This window comes from Ischnura elegans, chromosome X (genome assembly GCF_921293095.1).
Source record: "Ischnura elegans chromosome X, ioIscEleg1.1, whole genome shotgun sequence".
NCBI lineage: Eukaryota > Metazoa > Arthropoda > Insecta > Odonata > Coenagrionidae > Ischnura > Ischnura elegans.
In genome coordinates this window covers 41,930,936-41,950,020 of record NC_060259.1, presented here as the reverse complement: position 1 = coordinate 41,950,020, position 19,085 = coordinate 41,930,936, and the positions used below count along the sequence as shown (strand labels likewise).

General features: G+C 38.3%; 1 protein-coding gene across 1 annotated transcript; it reads left to right on the top strand.

The window, feature by feature from the left end:
- On the top strand, positions 1–18,973 carry LOC124170806 (ceramide glucosyltransferase). The gene is made up of 8 exons (XM_046549771.1): positions 1–156; positions 1,255–1,396; positions 8,604–8,706; positions 10,136–10,237; positions 10,397–10,509; positions 10,997–11,262; positions 14,565–14,754; positions 16,012–18,973. The coding sequence occupies exons 1-8, from the start codon at positions 62–64 to the stop codon at positions 16,189–16,191; spliced, it is 1,191 nt and encodes a 396-aa protein (XP_046405727.1). The 5' UTR covers positions 1–61; the 3' UTR covers positions 16,192–18,973.
- Positions 18,974–19,085: the final 112 nt, after the last annotated feature.

The following is a 19,085-nucleotide window of genomic DNA, read 5'->3' as shown; positions in this document are numbered from 1 at the left end:
ACATCACAAAAACGATACCAAGAAAGCGTTGCGCGTTGCTTTTATTTCCTAGTTAGATATCATGGCGCCCACGCTTTACTTGTATGCACTCGCAATACCTATTGCTGTATTTTGGTGTGGAAAATGGGTAGTTCACTTAATAGCCTTAATATACGGGTACGTACTTGTATAAGAATTATTTATTGCGTTTTCGTCAGTTATATTTTTGCGGTCACTCCCACTAATCACCGATGGAGCCGGTGTTTTGAAACCAAGGGAATATGTTTTTGATCTGTTTTTTGTGATTTGTCTTGGCTAATTGTGTTGAATGATACCTTTTGAGTTACAAAAATATGGCTCACCTAGACTGTGTATGCAATCTTCTCAAACGGTGCGGTTGTCATGGCTTATGTGACCTAATACACTGTTTTCATTACCTTCAACTTTCATTTCAATGACAATGATCTCAATGTCACTGTTTTATTATAGTGAATGAATATCAAGGAGTAGTTTGTACGTTTCACTTGTTCTTATGCCCTTGGATGGAACCTAGGCTGGGAATTTCATCAGATGTTGCATTAACGTATTATCATTAGTTTTTTATTTGAATTGGAATCATGCTAAAGAGACGTTTTATTTATTCAGTTACCTGTAAACATCTGTAACTATATGTTTACCGTTGCAAACCGGTTTTGATTTCCTAAGAACTGCCCTATTGTTCTTGACTTAGTAGGCGAAAACTAAGTTTGATGAATAAGATATAGTTCTTTGTGCATAAATGGATGGCAGATTTTTAGCAATAGATGGATATGCCATGGTATATTTTATCGTTGGAGCATGTCATATTATTTAATGGGATGGTTGTTACATAACCCTGCCCTCTCGCTAGGTGTATTTGATGCATTGTCATGTGATCAGTAAGGTTATAAGGAATGACTCATGCTCTTGGCCGCTGCTCTAGTGCTTGGAATTTTAATGAAAGGATGACTGACTTAATATTCATAGATCATTCCAAACCATTAAGTCATTGTTTAGCTCTTACTGTATATTACTTTAATTTTGATGTTCCAATTTTCCTCTGAACTCTTTTTCGTAAAACAATAGTTTACTGTGAGTGGTTGAAATAGAGGGATTTATATAAATTTTGTGTGAAGTTGTGTTAATTTAATTCAAAATATAGTAAAATAAAGTCACTACCACCTAAAATTTGATGTTGATTGATTTGTGTTAATTACAGATATTGCGAGGTAATAAAGTCTGGTTTGGGAATTTCAGGAAAGTGAAACTGCACAAGAAAGTTGTTCAATATCCTGTGGAAGTACCCTATCCTGGGGTCTCAATTTTGAAGCCATTGACAGGAGTTGATCCACACCTCTTTGGGAATCTGGAGTCCTTTTTTACTATGAGCTACCCGCTTGTGAGTATTGTGAATTATAGTTCCCAATAGTGTAATTATCTAATTCAAGAAAGGAAGGTGCTCAGTGGAAATAGTTCCTAATTGGACTGTTTATGTGATAGTCAAGCTTAGAGTTTTGTATTATATACCTCATGCATCCTATTGGCTGTACTGTTAGTGAGGATTGAGATACCCTTAAGCTAATACGAGTGTATTTTGTGCTTATTCTGTGAAAAAAAAACGCTTAAATGTAAGTTGCTTAGCATTGGTATAATACAGCTGATGGTAAAATATGGTTGGACATGTATTTTGCTCATTGTTGGTTCTTAATCCATCCTGGCCTCTGTGGGGTAAGGGAATGCATTTGTGGACGAGAGAATCCTGAACTTTTGTACTAAACTCATTATCTTTTCTGACTGTGAATTCCATTTTAGTCAAGCCTATGTATGTAAAACCAAATATCCAAGTACAGCCAAAAAAGTGGTGGCCCCAATTTCCCTCTCATTGAATACATGGACTATCACTCTCTATGCAGCATACCTCTTTGCAATTAACATTTCTGTGAAAAAAGTGGCACTTTTTAGCAAGATTTTTCATCTTTGTAGATACGAATAGTGAGACTCAGTCACTGAAATTTACGAGGTTGATGTATGTCCTCATGGTGAAAATCACTTATGAGTCACTAAAGAAATGATTTCAGTTTCATTGTTGTGATCAGTTATGTTATGGTGACCCCAAAAATGCACATTTCGGAGGTAACACGTTTGCAAAATTTTTCAAAGGAGAATTAGCAAAAATGGCTTGCCATTGTTGGTGGTTATTATGATGTTCCTTGATTTATCTCTCCAGCCATACCTGGCAAGGGTAAATCATCTTGAGCGTAAAAATTTATGAATTGTCTTCAGAGATCTAGGTTAATCTTCTTGACTTGAGTTATAGCATCTGCTGAATGAATTTTTAAATATTTAACGTTCATCCAAAGATGAGTTTTTGTAGCATTAGTAATTGTTAATCTCTATTCATCAAACACCGTGCAGCAAATATTTTCCTAGCCCCAAGAAGTTTTTTAGGAAGAGTTTTGGCTGTGTTGAGGATTTTGCTCTGAAACCTTCAAGTCCATGGAGAGCCATCTACGTGTACATACATTCAGAGGGATTACTGTGAATGGAGGATGAGGGAGAAAGAATTGTATGGCTCATACTTGGAAAGGATGATGCGTACCTGTGGAAAGGGTGATAATCAATCAAACGATGTACATTCTGGAATATTCAGCTCCCCGTTGCATTGTTCTCGCTGAGAGCTTTTTGTTATCCTTATTTTCTAATGCTGTCATAGGAAAGCCTTCTGTGAATTTAACACATTGACCTCCATGGTGGTTTTAGCACCTTTTCCCTTTTCTCTTCTCTCTTTGTGGCTTACTGGAAATCGTTCTCTCTATCTCCATTTTCAGCATCCACTTTTCGCTTAGTACTCTCTCCATCTGGACGCTTTATCTCTTTTTACAGTTTGCTCTCCTTACCCACCATATCTTGAATTTCCTCATTCTTGTTTCTCTTCCTTATCTCATCTTCTCCATGCTATCTTCTACAGACATCTCAAATGCCTTAAGTCTTTTGTCATTGTCCTTTCGCAGTGTCCTCATTCCCATCCTTAAAGTGCAAAGTGCATCCTTTAAAGTGCTCCTGATCAGATACTATGGTAGCCTATTCTTTACACTTTTACAAGGCAATGCTCTCATCAGGGATGCCGACTTGCAAAAAATATTGGGGGGGCCCAAACCGGGGATCTTTCCCTGGGAAATTTTATAAGTAGTGAGTTTTAAGTTTTTTAAGTATTTTCGAAGAGTCATATGATCAACATTAGAACACTGAGAACTCTAATCTTGATATCTGGACACTCCGGGGAAAATCGACAAGTCTGACACTTTTTTCCTGACACCCATAACGAATTATTGAGGGGGCTCGGGCCCCCTCAAGCCCCATGGAGTCGGCGCCACTGGCTCTCATCTTCTCTTTTGTAGAAAGGTTTCTTGCACAAATACCTGAGTCCAATCCCCTCCTGCTGAGCATCCATCAGTGATTCTCAAAAGGCCCATTCTCTTTCATTCTTCAAGTCCCACTAGCAACTTTTTACTACCTTCCTAGAGTTTCTTTAGAGGATCAGTGTTTTTCTCATAAATGTTGCATATCTCTCTCTTGGTCACAAGGTCATCTTGTAACTGCATCTCGGCGGAAAAGGTTGCAGTGCACGCCACTTCATCGTCAGTACTCCAAAAATTCCCTGGTAGATTCCCTGACGACCCATAATAATCGCCAATCCCTCCCTTTTTCCAAGACAATCCTGTACTTGCCTGTCGGCCGGGATGATTGCGATAACCTCACATTTATCCCCTTCATTAGACTCATCTACTGGCATTTTCTCGTAATCTTCTCTATTTCCACTTATTCCCATCAAAGGTTCTGAAAATTCCTTAAACATTACATCATTTGTCCCCCGAAAATTACCTAATTGGTCTATTTTGCATTTCTGTTTCAACCGACCCGGATGTATCGATGTCAATCAAATTTCCTATTGCAATGGAGGCCTGTTGGAGGAAAATCGGTTCTGGTAAGTCCTCAAGCTTTTTCTCTCCCATAGAGAAAAGTAAATCCATATCGTTCCTTGGAATCACTGGATATTATGATTTATCTTCCTTGCTATCACTAGTCTCTTCAAAAGAAATTAATTGTATCTCTTCTGAAGGTGCATCTCTTGAGAGTACCTCCACTGTATCATTAGGCTCTTCGAAAGAAATTATTGTGTCTCTTCTAAAGGGGCATCTCTTGAGAGTAACTCCACGGTGTGATCTGGTGTAATGTTGAAGGTGCCGCTGGGAAGGCATACTTGACTCCCATACTGCGTCATAAAATCCAATCCTATTATACCATCATACGCCTTAATCAACCATAAGAGTGTCATGGGGTTAAGGCATTCCACCTATTACGCATGGAGTGTAACTTTGACCGGAAGTTTTTAAACAATGAGCCGAGGCGCTCTTAATTGGTCGATTGTAGGGCCGAATCTGGAGCGTATGAAATGGAAAATTTTTCTAATTTTTAATAGTAACTGCTGATCCAGTGTCTACTAAAAACCGGTAAGGCGTTCCCAATATTGGAACTCTTACTGCTATACCCGATACTGGTGGCACTCCTAAAATTACTTCGTCCCCGACCTCGTGGCCGGGGTTATCCCATTTCCCGGTTTCTCGGAGGTCTTCTTGATGGGGCAATCAAGAGGGTGATGGCTGATTTATTTACAAATCCCACAACATTGGAGTGGACATTCCTTGGAGAAGTGTGAATTTTCCCTGCAATTATAACGGCGCTGAGGTTGCGAGTGACAGTGCTTTGAAATATAACCTGTCTTTCCTCAAGAATAGCAGCTCCGGTTGGCGTTTGGTGGGTGCTCCTGAACAACAGGTTTATGAGCAAGAGAGGGTCCAGGAGTAGGGTGTGGGCAAAGGTCTTGTCTGTCAGGGGTGTGGTTCACTTGAGGAAAGCGAGAGGAGGAAAGTGAGGGTATTCTCCCAGCTGGGGGTGGAGGGATGTTGTGGGCGGGGTCATAGGGATAGCTGTCCAACATATGCACATACTGAGCGTCTCTCTTTTAGGCGGTGTAATTCTTCACATTTTCCTCCTCCTGCAGAGCATACTCTTCGGCCTCTGACATACTCTTTGGGTGTATGACTTGTACAAAGAGTCCTATTTCCTCCCGTAATCCCGATAAAAATTGCAAGAGAAGCCTTTTCCCTATCATTGCCGTGGCCACTTCCGAGGACGGATCCGCAAGTGCTTCATGCAATTGCCTTGCAATTTTCCGTAGCCACGTTGCGTAGTTTGCTACTGTTTCCAGAGGCTGCTGAGTGCAGCTGGAAAATAGTGGCTCGAGAGACAAAGGTAAAATGCGGGCAGAAAATCTCTGTTTTAAGTAATTAAGAAAATCACTGAAACTTTTGACTACGTGTGGATTGGCCGACACACATTCAGCAGCGGAACCTGCCAAGCGCAAGTGAGTGACACATAACGTTTGATGTTCAGTCGAAGCACTTAAATTATGGATTAATCCTTTTACTGCCACCAAGCCGATATATCGGCCCTCTCTGGTTGAGCGAAAACTGCCAGGGGCCGATTAATCGGCCCAAATTATTTCACTTTTTTTTTCGTGATTGTGGCCTTTTTAACGGCTGTAATTCATGTAAACCCCCATAATCTACCTATGGTTATAAGGTATAAATATATCTTAAGAATTGGGAAAAAAAATCTAGGCGTATTAAATAAAATTAAGTAGCTGAAAAATTTTAAAATCTGAAATGTTGGAGATCCCGGAAAATAGCCGTGGCAGTCTTCATACATCCCACTCGAAATGGGCTGGCAGTAAAAGGGTTAAATCTAATTTTTCAAAAAAGGTTTCTATTGATACGTCATCATCCCCACTGAATAATGGAATATAATATCTTTGGGAGTTACTATACTCAGCTTTTATTGGTGATTGCTCTTCAGTACTTACCCTTGTCCGGGGGGATTTGAGACTGGTGTGCATGGAGCTGGGAGGCTGGGATATCAAACTTACATGGCAGTGAGTAGGGAGAGGCGATGCTGATGGTCGGGGTTCTGGGCGGTCCCGGTTCAAGCCCCACACGAGTCGGCGTTCGAGGTCTACCGCAGTTCCCACGTCAAGGTCCTGAAGAGTCCACAGAGGAGAATCACGGAAGTCCCCGAACGACATACTCTTTCCGACCAATCACTAAGCACCCTGCACTCACTGTACTGAAAAAAAAAACTCAGAATTTCTGCCCTATATATCTAGTTCCTGGGGGTGCGGGTGGCAGGAAGGGGGTAGGACTGGGGGGGGTCGAATTCTCGGAAATGCTCCTTGAACCCGCGCACCCCGGGGCAGGAATAGTAGCGTCACGCCTCCTTTCCTGCCATGCAGATCATCTTCCGCTCACCACAATTCCTCACCACCCAAGTACATCTTCATAGATTTGATGAAAAATTGAGGTTTGATTATTTTTATTAAGGCTTCTTTGCATATTTTTGTGTAAAAAATTTCTTATTGCTTTTACTTGGAAAAATTGACAGCTGAAAATACTCATACTCTGGAATGGTACATTATACCCACATGGGACTTCTATGGCCTTTTGATTGGCTGGCAAGGACTTACCTGTAATTTACAACAACTATACCGCTTTCATTTAGACTTACTTATATGAGTTACAAATATTATACTACTTACTTGACAGTGATTTTTGTAATATAAACTACAATTAGCCATGTAATTCATTCAGAAAATTTAATCCTGGTGGCTTATCTCTTCCCTGAAAAAATCTTTGTTGATTTATTTTGACTTAAAGTACTTCAATAGCCCCCATTACAGAGGATGATCATAGTAGGCATCTTGTCATTTCGTAAACAAAAAAATATATTTTGCCCCAAACTTCCCAATCAAAGGTTGCTTTACCTACCACAAAGGAAATATTGTATCGGCATACATATTTCATCCTCGGGGATATGGAATTCAGTGGTCACTGAAATGCAGTTTTTGTCTCCATAATAAATGCAACTGAAACTTCATTTTCCAGCAGGGCCACTAAGCTGCTCATAGTGATCTCATAGGGCTTAAGTATCTTTTCTTGTAATATATAATAAACTAGATGACGCAGTGAACTTTGTCATGTATCTATCCATGTTTACAAAAAACAATTGCTGCTCATTCGTCTAGCTAAAACTGAAAAATGGCTGAACCAACTCAGCTAGTTTTGGTGTTAAAATATTTGTGTCATTAGTCATTAGAAGGCAACTGTTATATTTTTTAATATTAGCCAAGAAGCACTTAGAATCATTTCCCATCCCAGAAACTAATGAGCGTAATGGATCTGGTGGTGCCACCAATAGAGTGGTTTCCTATTTTTTTTATTGCCTATCTCGAAAAATTATTACTTCTGGTGTGCATATTTCACGCTTTTAGATATTTAAATGATGACATCTATTTTCACAATTAAATGAAAAGTGAAAATTTTCAATTGCACGAAAACATGATGGCTAAGTATGAATGCTGGGAAAAGCCCGAGTGACATTATTCTAATTCCGGCTGCCACCATGCGAGGCTGTGAGCGCTGCTACGATGCAGGCTGCTAGCAGGTAGCAGAGTACCCTGCTAGCAGGTAGTGCTTGGCTTAAATAAGGATTATTAATACCCTATCAAACGAAGGAAACTTTCCAACCTCGGGCAGTTTTAATAGGTGATTATTAAGAGATGTTTCCCTGAAGTCTGTGCCTCATGCATGCATTGGTAATCTCAGACGATTTAAAACTCTTGACTACTCGTATAGCATTTAGACCCCTGTGACATCACGTCGAGTGGCATTGCATCACCTTTTCCAAATGAGGTTAAATTGACCGTTAGCATTTGTCTAAACTGGGATTTCTGAAACCAAATCATTTGTAAATTACGAATACACTAATGGTGGGTAACGAATCGCAATCAATACCTTTCGTTTTCTTTGATGAAGGAAACTACCCTATTGTGGCAATTTTAATATTCCATCAGCACAACATAATCCAGCAGATTCACTGCTGTATTTTGACGCCTTTCAATATTGAAAAAATGATTTCAGTGAGCCCATCCACTTCATTTTCAGTCACTCTAGAATGCAATTCTGCCATACCAATACGACTGTTATTATTGTCTGTCTCTCGCTAGTCATCAGTACGTTTAGCATGTAAGGTAGTATTTTTGTTTTCTCTGGATACCTTTTAGATACTCATGCTAAATACATCACTGAGATTGATCACATGGTTTTTAAATGCTTACGGTGTATGTGGTGATTAAAACTGAGGATTCATTAAATGTGAGCATATTTTAATCATTGTTTGTTCAGTAAGTTTTATGAATTAGTTGAGTATTATTTGAACAAATGAGGGTATCTCTTCCCTGAAAATACGATGCCTTCACAAAACATGGAATGATGAACTTAAATTGTTGTTGCTGATTCATAGATTTCGTTATAATACATGTTCTATATCTGCCTTAAAGGAGAACATCCGTCACTGAGCATATTCCTTCTCTGTTTCCTACTTGCTGAATTACTCTTACTTTCTTTTACCTTACCATTTTACAAATTTAGCTCTTTAATGACTACATGTAATCTCATCAGTGTTTGTAATCAAACTCAAAATATTTCTTCCAGTATGAGCTATTATTCTGTATAGAAGACGATGGGGACAATTCAATAATGCTAGTCAGGTGTCTTCAAGAGAAGTATCCCAATGTTGACTCCCGAATTTTTATTGGTGAGTAGACTAAATTCTTTGATGAGTATCATCTCACATCTCAGAAGTGAGCTGCATAACTAAGTCTAAGTAAACCATTTAAATAGCCCTTGTCTCACTGTCATTTTCCCTGGTTTACAAGAGCCACATATATTTCCGATTGTGTGATTGTGTTACAGTGGCCTTTTTGGGAGATCAGTGCTATTTTTTCCCATGCGCTGTGCAAGAGCAGGATTATGCTATGTGATAATGGAGCCACGTCACACAGCTGTTGCCACCCAAACAATTTTTATGTGACATGCCTGAGTGGCCCAGTGTCAGTTGATGTATTTTTTGATATCTTACTGAGGTTTGTTGAAGCCTTGCAAATGGCCTCTGGATCTGTGAGTTAGCCACTATGCATCATGTGCAGCACAAAATCATGGTTTTGCGGTCATTCAAAACAACTGTTGTAATAATGTACATATTTATTGTAACGTTGTGAAGGGCCTGCAATTGTCAGAATTTCTCTCTTTCCAGAAAAGACATTAATACTACCATCCAAGTGGCACAGCTCGATTCTTTCCAATACTTTTGTATTGTCTGTAAATGTTGGTCATTTGCATTAACTTTGGCTGATAGTAAGTAGCCACTGTTGTCCAAATCAGAAAATATCAAGTTCAAAGTTGAGTGTTAGTTTTCACTCACTCAGTGATTCAACCCAAAGGTTGGTTTTTGATAGGTGAGGGTACACCTCATCCCAAACAAAGCCCCAGGCATGAGGGTGTCAAACGTTCGGAATAGGGGGGCCAGTTCCTTTTCCCTTTGCCAACTTGCACTTTGTTCGGGGGTGTCCGAAGGCTTCGCCCAGGATTTGAACCTGGGATCCCTCGATCAGAAGCCACGCACTCTACCCATTAGGTTACCATGCTCTCCCCCGTGTGATAATTTGATTTTTATTTAAAATATGGGATGCATGGGTTTTACTTACTGAAAGGATTCAATTATTATTCATTCTTACTATTATTACAAATTATTACTAAGTAGGGGCTGCTCCAGGTTTTTGTTTCGTGTAAACAGGTTTTATTCAGTTAAATCTGATAAGTTACTCGAGAAAATTGTGAAATGACAGTGATTTCAATACCTGTTTACTAGGTTTGTAAGGATTTAGCTAACACTATGAGTAGTTTGGATTGATATTCAATGAAAATTAAGAGCTAATAAATGTATGTGTTTATTCATTCCTAGAGAATTGTATTAGTGAAGTTTTATTGGGTTTTATACTAGGCCAATTGGTTTATAAATGCCTAGGTTTCTGTGGCTAAATCTGCCACTGCCTTCAGGGCACAAATCAATGATGGCAGATTTAGCTGCAGAAGCATTGGCATTTATAAACACTTACTATGAAGCCTAAGAAACCTTCATAAATAGCAATAGCTAATTTTATTCATTCAATATTTCATAATTTTAGGTGGGGAGCGCGTTGGTGTTAATCCAAAGATAAACAACATGCAACCTGGCTATCGTGCAGCTAAACATGAGCTAATAATGATCTCGGACAGTGGTATCAGGAGTAAGTCATTTGTACTTAGTAATTTCTGAAAATGTATTTGCACCATTACCATTGTACCAGTGTGCCTTGCCTTGTAAAATTGAAGGTTAATAAATTTATTATTATTATTATTATTATTATTATTATTATTGGTATTGTGATTCTTTTCTTTCCGCTCAGTGAAAGAAGATACACTTCGGGATATGGTTCATCACTTGAAAGATGACGTGGGGCTGGTTCATCAGATGCCGTTTTCAAGTGACCGGGAAGGCTTTGCTGGAACCTTGGAAAAGGTTGGTGTGTATCCAACATTGCAAGCTTTTGTCCAGAGAGTGCTGAATAGGTCTCGGTTTGTGCCTAGCATGGACTGTATGCTCTCTATATCGTCAGGCTCATGGATATCCTGTGGCTTCCATTTAATGTTTTTGTGACTAACCAATGCTAGTAGGTGCTGCCTCAAGAGTAATATGCTTGTAAAAATTACTCAAAACAATTAAAAAATACAAAGCCTTTTGATAACCTTCATGACATAGACTTTCTTTGTTGTCTCCTGTGGCATGTGTAAAGTTTAGCAAGCAATCTTAACTTGGTTGTTGAAATTAGTAAAACTGGCGTTGTACCTTAGAATATTTATAATCTTTAGAAAAGGTATACTAATGTGCTAACTAAAACCAGGAAAGATGTGACATGAGCAGTTTAAAGCTGTTTTAAGCTGAGGAACTTATTCTATTATCCTTAGCTCCTGATGTAAAATTTACTGTCTATATATCTACTTTTCAGATCTATTTTGGCACTGTTCAAGCTAGAATCTATCTGGCTGCAGATTTCTTTGGTGTTAACTGCCATACTGGAATGTCAACCATCATGCGAAAGGCCCTATTAGATGAAGTCGGAGGAATCAAAGCATTTGGCTGCTATTTGGCGGAAGATTACTTCATTGCTCAATCAATGAAGGATAGGAATTGGAAGATTAGTATATCTAGTCAGCCTGCATGGCAAAACTCAGGAATATGTGATGTCAATAGTTTTCAGGCAAGACTTACAAGGTGAGCTATATATTTTGAAAGTTAATTGCCTTTCTATGCTGCCTTACTTTCAAGTGCATCATATCATTGACTCAGCACATCATTTAAATTGGTTTATTGATATGATTAATAGATGGAATAATCATAGATTAAGTAATTGATTAATGATTAGGATGAATTTGTCTATATATAAGTGCTCTCTCATGCCTCATCCTTTGCTGAGTGGTCATTGAAATGTGTGCTATAATTAGGGCTCTTTGATTTTTCACTTATGCAAATTTTTGCAATTTTAGCGCAATTTAGGCTTTTAAGCTATTTTTAGGATTTTTGGCTTTTACTATAACTTTTTCATGATTTGGAAACTTTTTGTCATCATCTTGCTGTTTTAAAATTTCAAACCACTAATAAGCATTGTTTTTTTACTGATTCCATGATAAGTCCAAACCATGGATTAAAACGCTGAATTCTCAACCCTGCCGCATTATGTCATCCTAACAGTCCCCATCAAATGAGACGACATTTTATATCGACATGCCACCAATAATGGGTTCTATTTTCTCTGTACAAACGTCACCAAAGGAATAATTTGAGAAATGACTCTGTGCTTACTCTGTATACAACCATGTCTCGTATAGCGCAAGGGATGCGTTCTTTGGGGTCTTTGCGCTATACGAATTTGCGTTATACGAGAGCGTTTTAACATAGGGAAGATAGGGATGCGTTCCTGGTAGCATAGGACTTGGGTATTGAATTTCCTCTAAAACATCTATATTCCCATAAAAAGCCTTAGAAAACATTATTTCTATAAATATTTATAGTTTAAAACATCTTTAAAGATAGTATTCACGCATTCAAAGACTTTTATTCACGTTAAAAAAAATTCTTACGTGCTTTCGAAATTCCATCCTGTCGTGCGGGTGGGCTAACATCTGATATCTCAGGGGATCGTAATGCGTTTCCGGCAGTTGATGATTTTTCAAACTAGTCTAAAAACAACTGTTGTGTCACCCAGGCCCTTTTGTCGCTCATCGAAATGACAGGAAAATGCTACTTTAAATGCCATTTCATAGCTAGCGGAGTTTATGAATGATAAATCATTTTAATTTGAAGTCCTCCGAGTCATTAGCAGCTACGTGAAACAGCCTTTAAATGCCTTGAAACCTGACCCAGGTTTTCCTTCCCTGAAAATGAATGAACGAGAATGCATTCTTTTCCAAAAGAATATCGTCTCATCAACACTAAAAACTAGTTGAGGGGGAAAGGAGCCACTTTCAATAACAGCTTGGAGTTCATCAGAAAATGTTGTGGTGGCTGCGCTATCAACACTTGCAGATTCACCTGATATCGCCGCACTGAAAATACCTGCTTGCCGTTTAAATTCTGGAACCAACTGGAGCTTTCACTTAATGTCTCGGAGCGATTACCACTCTCGTCTTTTTGTACTGATACACCATGAACTTTCCGTATGTGTAGACCGCTTGGTTGAAGTTCGTGCGGCTGAGGTCACTGATATTTTAGCTTCGTCTTTATTCAGAATAAGGCATCGTGAGTTTAAACTTCCGCGCAATATCGCTTTGACGCTCTCCATTTTCGAAGCAATTGACCTATCTCAAGTCCTCTTCTAGGTTAATGGTTTTTCTTGATAAATTCTTGATTTTTCTACACGCATTCCTATTTTTTGCCATATTCTCTTGGTTTTTACTCTGTATGGCTCTATCTAAATCACCTTCTTCTGCTGAACTGTATTCCTGAGACGCAGAAGGGCTATGACTGCGGGGAGGGAACGAAGCCATTGTGTTTAAGACTCTATAGCGGACCCTTTTATGTGTTGATGCTATTCATGCGCAACTCGGTCACCGCTCCATTTCTCCCCCGTGAATACCGATGACCTTGAAGGCTTTAGCGTAGACTCTACCTGGAAGTCAATTGCCCGGTAAACTACGACGGCAAAAATACGTCTCAAACCGTATTGCTGAAAAAAAACTCATTTCCACTAGCCCCACGCTTAATTAACGATCCAAATTATTTATTATCATTCTGTTAAGGAGACGAGATAAATCTTCGGTAGGCCGGCTATCTAGACCCAATTACGAATTTTGGCAATTGCGCAGCAATGAATTTCGATTAATATATAAACAAAAAAGAAGATTTGAGGCAAGAAATAATATTAATATGCGTAAATTGATAGAAATTTCGTGTGTACTTAGCGCAAGTTCACGTTTTATCACGAGAGCATTTAAGATTTTTGATTAGGCTACACTGCGTTGCAATGTTTCCCCGAGGAACGAATTTGCGCTATATCGAAATTGCGCTAATCGAAATTGTGCTATACGAGACATGGGTGTACCTTGGAGCGGACGCATTCAGGGCTTTTGCAGCTGCTGCTGTAGTTCTATGAGAGCACACTCCCTGCATCCACTTTTTTCCGTGTAGGGTGGCACTGTCGAGTGCTCTCAAGCTGCCCCCTCTTGAACCAATTTCCAGTTTCAAAATTTGCTATTCTAGGAAGCCCATCATCTTCAATCTCAGTTATTCAAGATGGCTGCTGTGCACTACACTTTCCACGGGTGCCCTTCTAGTCTGCTGTTGCACCAGCTATAACTTAAAAACAATTTGTTGATGTTATGGCAAACTAGAGGTTAGGATGTGGGTTTCCTGCAAAAGTAATATCGCAATGCATGTGTTTTTGTCGATTGCAATGCCGAAAATTGTTAACATATTTTCTTGCATTGACGAGTATGCTAGCGATGGGTTTTATGTATTTGAAAGTGGGCTTTATAGTATGTGGATAAAAAGTAAATTCTGCAACACTAGTAGGGACTGGATTCATAATTTTTGATTTCTGCCAGAGATGCCTGGTCAAAGCTCAAGGAAGAATGATTCCCAGGGAGCTGGACCATCCACACTGCAGATTTACATATCTTCTCTCTTTACAAAAATCAAACGGTATAGGAGGCAGTTAAACTATGATGTAAAAGGAGGCACCAATCAAGGTCAATGTACCACTTGAAAAATAGAAACATGAAGCTTTATCAAATATTAAAATTACGTGCCTAAATTAAAATCAAACACATGATGAACCTCGAAGAGGAGGAAAAATAATGAATTATATGAATTATTGTAATGCATTTGAACTTTTGGAGTCATGAATCCTTGTGAATGATACTAATAATGCTTAAGAGTTGTTTTATTAGTGGGAAGTGCTGAATTAGGAGTTACCGGATGTACAAATATGAGTTTCTAATTGAAATTTATAGCAAGGCTGGTGAGTATTTAACCTTGGCATAGATTCTGTCTTTCATTAGGTTATTGTTACCTTTCAGGTGGGCTCAACTTCGTGTGGCTATGCTGCCTCGTATGATTATATTTGAGCCATTGTCCGAGTGCATGGTGATTGGTGGCTTTGCCTCGTGGGCTGTATCTTTTTTATTCAACTGGGACCCATTGGTGGTTTATTTGGTCCATATACTCTCTTGGTTCCTTTGTGACTGGATATTACTCTCCATTATTCAGGTAGGAAAATTTCTGTTCTATTTATGGATGGCATTTATAATTTATTCACTTGTATTCATGCATGTATTAAGTGGTGTAAAAGAAAAAAATACTGCTTCATACGTTAAAAGTGTGGATGGACAAAATTAGCAGTCATTATTTCATTTTGCATGACAATTATGACCAAGGAAGAAAGTTCACTTCTCTTTCTTGAATAATTTACAAGGCATGTGCAGGAAACCAAAATTCTGGATATTCCTAATATTTTAGGCAATAGTGGGGCTATCCCACGAAGGCCTAGAATGAGATGGGAAAGGTCTATCTCAGAAATACCACTGTGATGAACAGGTGTTTTGTCATTCCTATTGTTGTACTTAAAATTTACTGTGGCTTTGGATTATTTAATGCACTTTGGTTAGTTTTATTCAGATGAAATGAAAATTCTACCTCGGAATCATAGTGGTCATATTTGCCTTTCAAATTTCTTTTGGGGCGATTTGGGACTATCAAGATCAAGAGGAGCTGAAGGAGATGGTAAGAAGTGGGGTTGAAAGGGTAAGGACTTGTGTGAAAAATCCATGGAGGAAAAATCATTTGCCTTGACTGGGATTTGAACCGGGATCCCCTTATTTCTGGTCGACTGCTTTTGCCAGTTAATCTACTGAGGCGTCATTCTCCCATGCGGAAATTTGAGGACTATGCCAGGCAAGGTGGTGTGGACTCCTGAGCATATGATGCGACAAGCAGTCCAAATCATGTGCACAGCACCACAGCTGGAGGAGGGCAAGGTTGCTCATGCTCTCTCTTGACTAATTTAAGTAGACCAGGACTAGCCACAGTGATAGCCACCTATTCCGGTATAGTCCTCGAATTTCCACAGGGGAGAATGATGCCTCGGTAGCTTAACTGGCTAAAGAAGATGACCAGAAATCGATGGATCCCAGTTCAAATCCCAGAAGGCAAATGATTTTTTCTCTGTGCATTGCAGATGACTCAATAAGGTTATCAGCAAAGCTAGTTCCGGTATATTTAAATTAGGGCAAGGAAATTTTTCCTGCAGCTGCCAGTATGCACTTATGTGTATATCGTTCCCTGTAACTTAAGGATTAGATCTTAGTTATTTTATTTGCAGTGAGTGTGGGAGCTAGGATTACGAAGCTTCCTTTCAGTAGTACCAGATCCATTATGTACAAGTGGCTGTGTTCATTTTCTGAACATCAGTAAGTAGTAGAGGCAACATTATTTTTTCTGTGCTAATGCTGCTGAATTGTGTTTCAGAATGGATCGGTGTCTTTTGGGAAGTTTGACTTTGTGGTGGGGTGGTTATTTAGGGAGTTCAGTGGACCATACCTATTTGTTCGTGCCTTGATGGAATCAAAGATCCAGTGGCGTACACGGACCTACCATCTTAAATGGGGTGGGTTGGCGGAGGAGCTGAAGCCCAAAGTGAAAGTGTGATGGTGTGTATGTGCCAGTGCATCATGCGTGTTGTTGGACTATGAGCGTCCATGCACCGGTGCTTGTGACTGGAGTTTTTACCTGCAGAAGTGTGTTTGGACTGGTGTGTGAATGTGTGTGTGCGTGTTTGCCAAGAATTGGCATTTGCTTGTCTTCTCATGGCAGTGGTTGAATTGTTGATGAAAGGTTAGTGAGCATTGTTTATGGTCTGACCATCCCCCTGTGAACTTTGCAACTAGACGAGCATTTATAATTGTCTGCTCACAATAAATGCACAATAGTAATCTTGGGGCCAGATTTCCTTTGTCACATAATGGTTGAAGAATTGTTTTTAATTTAGAGAAAAAGTAAGTTGATCTACTTTTGTATCACCTGACTTCTATCATTATTTGGCTCATGAGCTTCATTCTATTCTGTGTGTGACCTCTTGTTTCTAAGTCTTTAGTTCAACTGGCAAAATCTGGATTCTGGGTGGAATTTGTATTTCTAATATTTTTCAAGCTATGAATTTAGAAATCATATGTCTTTTCAAAAAAAGTTATTGACCAATGCTATTTTACCCTTTCCAATGTATTATTTTTTCTTAATGGGTATTTTATCCCCATTGTTAAATTTTATTCTTTTCTAGCCAAGTTTTATTGGTCACCTCTATAAATCGTAAGGTATTTGTGAAATGGTCTTGTATCAATACCTCTTGAATTGGAATGGAACTTCAGCTGTCTAAGAATTTAGCAATACTCAGTGCCTCATGTGTTGCCTGAATTAATATCCATTTTAATGCCGTGTACAAGTTTTAAAGGTCCTGAGTCATTGACCTTGGTCTTTTTATGCATCACATTTTTCATTGCCTTATCATTGCAGTGTATTTATTTCATTTATTCAGTTGTCCTTATATTGCAGCAAATACATTGAAACTTTTCATCATTGGTACCAAATATTATTTGCTTTGATGTGATACCTTGAGCTCTGTTTCCCTACGTTTGGAATAGTGATAAGTTCCCTTAAATGCGCATGGGAGTACTGAATTCCCAGCCTAAAGTTCCATGGAATTGTTAAATTATGTCATTAGGTACCTGAAGAGTTTATTTGTTTCTTCGGTGTTATTTTTCCAGTGCAGCAAAGGGATGGTTGATTGATGCCTTGGAATCTGGTCTGTGCCACTCAGGTTTATATGTATTCTATAAATGGGTGTTTGGTGGAAAAGATAACCCTTTCTGGTTGCTGTTGTTAATTACTGCATTCTAATCAGTTAATTACTTGGGGCCTGACAACTATTTAAGAAAGTGTTTTACACATTAAACGGTATTTAAAACAGTTATGAGTAACCAATTTCATAATACTGGGGAAAAAGTATAACATCAAGTTATGAATAATTTGAAAATTATTATTTTGTCTTACGATCAAAAAAGTATGATATACATTGTGGCCTTAATAGCATGATAGAAATTGGCATAAAAAGAATTTTATTGATAGCAATAATGTATCATTACTTAAAATGAAACTAGGCTTGGAGTGACATAGTTTTGATATTTTGCCATTTATGTCAAAACATTTACCACTCTTAGATCTCATTCAACAGCTGTTTTAATAGAATGGCTTGCTTCACTACTGGTTATGTAAGCTTTCTGAAATTTTTAAGGATCTGAAGTAAGTTCCTGTTGGAATAGGCCAAAATTTCTCAATTTCAGAGTGGCACAGAAATCAATGCATTTTTTATATGTTGATGTGATAGCCTGTATATACTCAATTATCTGGTGGAGCATGATTATAGTTTCATGGCTGTGTTACCAAATCATTTAATTTTATTGCTTGTGTTGTTGCTGTTTTGTTGCTTTTTCCAGATTGTTGCAAATTTCACTGTTTTTTGTATTGGTGCATTGTAATCAGTAAAACATAAGGTGATAAAGGATTAAAAAAAATATAATTGTCAAAGCAGCGCTGAGTGGCAGCCTAGTTAGTTTTGAAGAAAAAATTGCTGGTTTAAATAATCAGTTGAATTGGAAGCAGATGAATGCATTTAGTTAGCACCATGAAATTTCTACTAAAACTTTTTAAATCTTACTCAGCATTTGACAAAGCTTGCACCCATTGAGTGGAGCTGTCACATGTTTAGTGCATTGAAATTTTTCTGTGATTGAAGCCATTTTTATGTTTGGTACTCTGCATTGTAGTACTCTCTAGTATCTTGTTGATGATGTCCTTTGGCTCTGAAGATAATGCCTAAGTTAGAAGGAAGTATCTGTGGCTAGTGTACTGGTTTATTCAACTGATTATGAGCATTTATTGCTCTCTTATGGCTTTTGGCTCTACGATTATTTTAATGAGTTAGGGAAAAATGAATTGGATCTATTTCACTTTAAATTTCACTTGATAAATTGTGTAAGTGAGTATTGCATACAGCTGTATTTTCAATGGAAATTATGAAGCACCTATGATCTGATTACAAAGTAAATTTCCCACATTAAACAGTGATGGTGTTGATAAAATGTGCTGTGAAGGAGACCTAACTGTAAAGACTATGTTACGAATAATTTCTGCTGATTGTAAAGTATAAGGATTGATTTTTATTTCTGATTAAAAAATTGGAAAGCTAAGGAAAAGCTATAATTCATCTTCCTTGTAAAAATTAGCTTTAAATGAAAAGGAAAATTACAAAAGACTTGTGTTTTTCTTTTAATAGTCTGGTTGAATTGTACAGTGTTGCTGTATTTTTTACGCTCATACTAGCTAGAGTCTAAATTTTACCATGTTTGTAAATAAAATAAAAACTGTGGAGCATTAATTCTTTTAATTTTGATTAGCAGTACATATAGGACTGGGGGATTCAGTCAGGAGGAATTTTGGGTGGCTGTTTCTGTCCCTTGCCTTGACTTTCTACTGCAATGAAAATTTTC

Coding starts and splice junctions, on each gene's coding strand:
- LOC124170806 (XM_046549771.1), top strand. CDS start 62: ATGGCGCCCACGCTTTACTTGTATGCACTCGCAATACCTATTGCTGTA. Junction 157..1,254: donor TTAATAGCCTTAATATACGG/GTACGTACTTGT, acceptor TGGGAATTTCAG/GAAAGTGAAACTGCACAAGA. Junction 14,755..16,011: donor TATTACTCTCCATTATTCAG/GTAGGAAAATTT, acceptor ATTGTGTTTCAG/AATGGATCGGTGTCTTTTGG.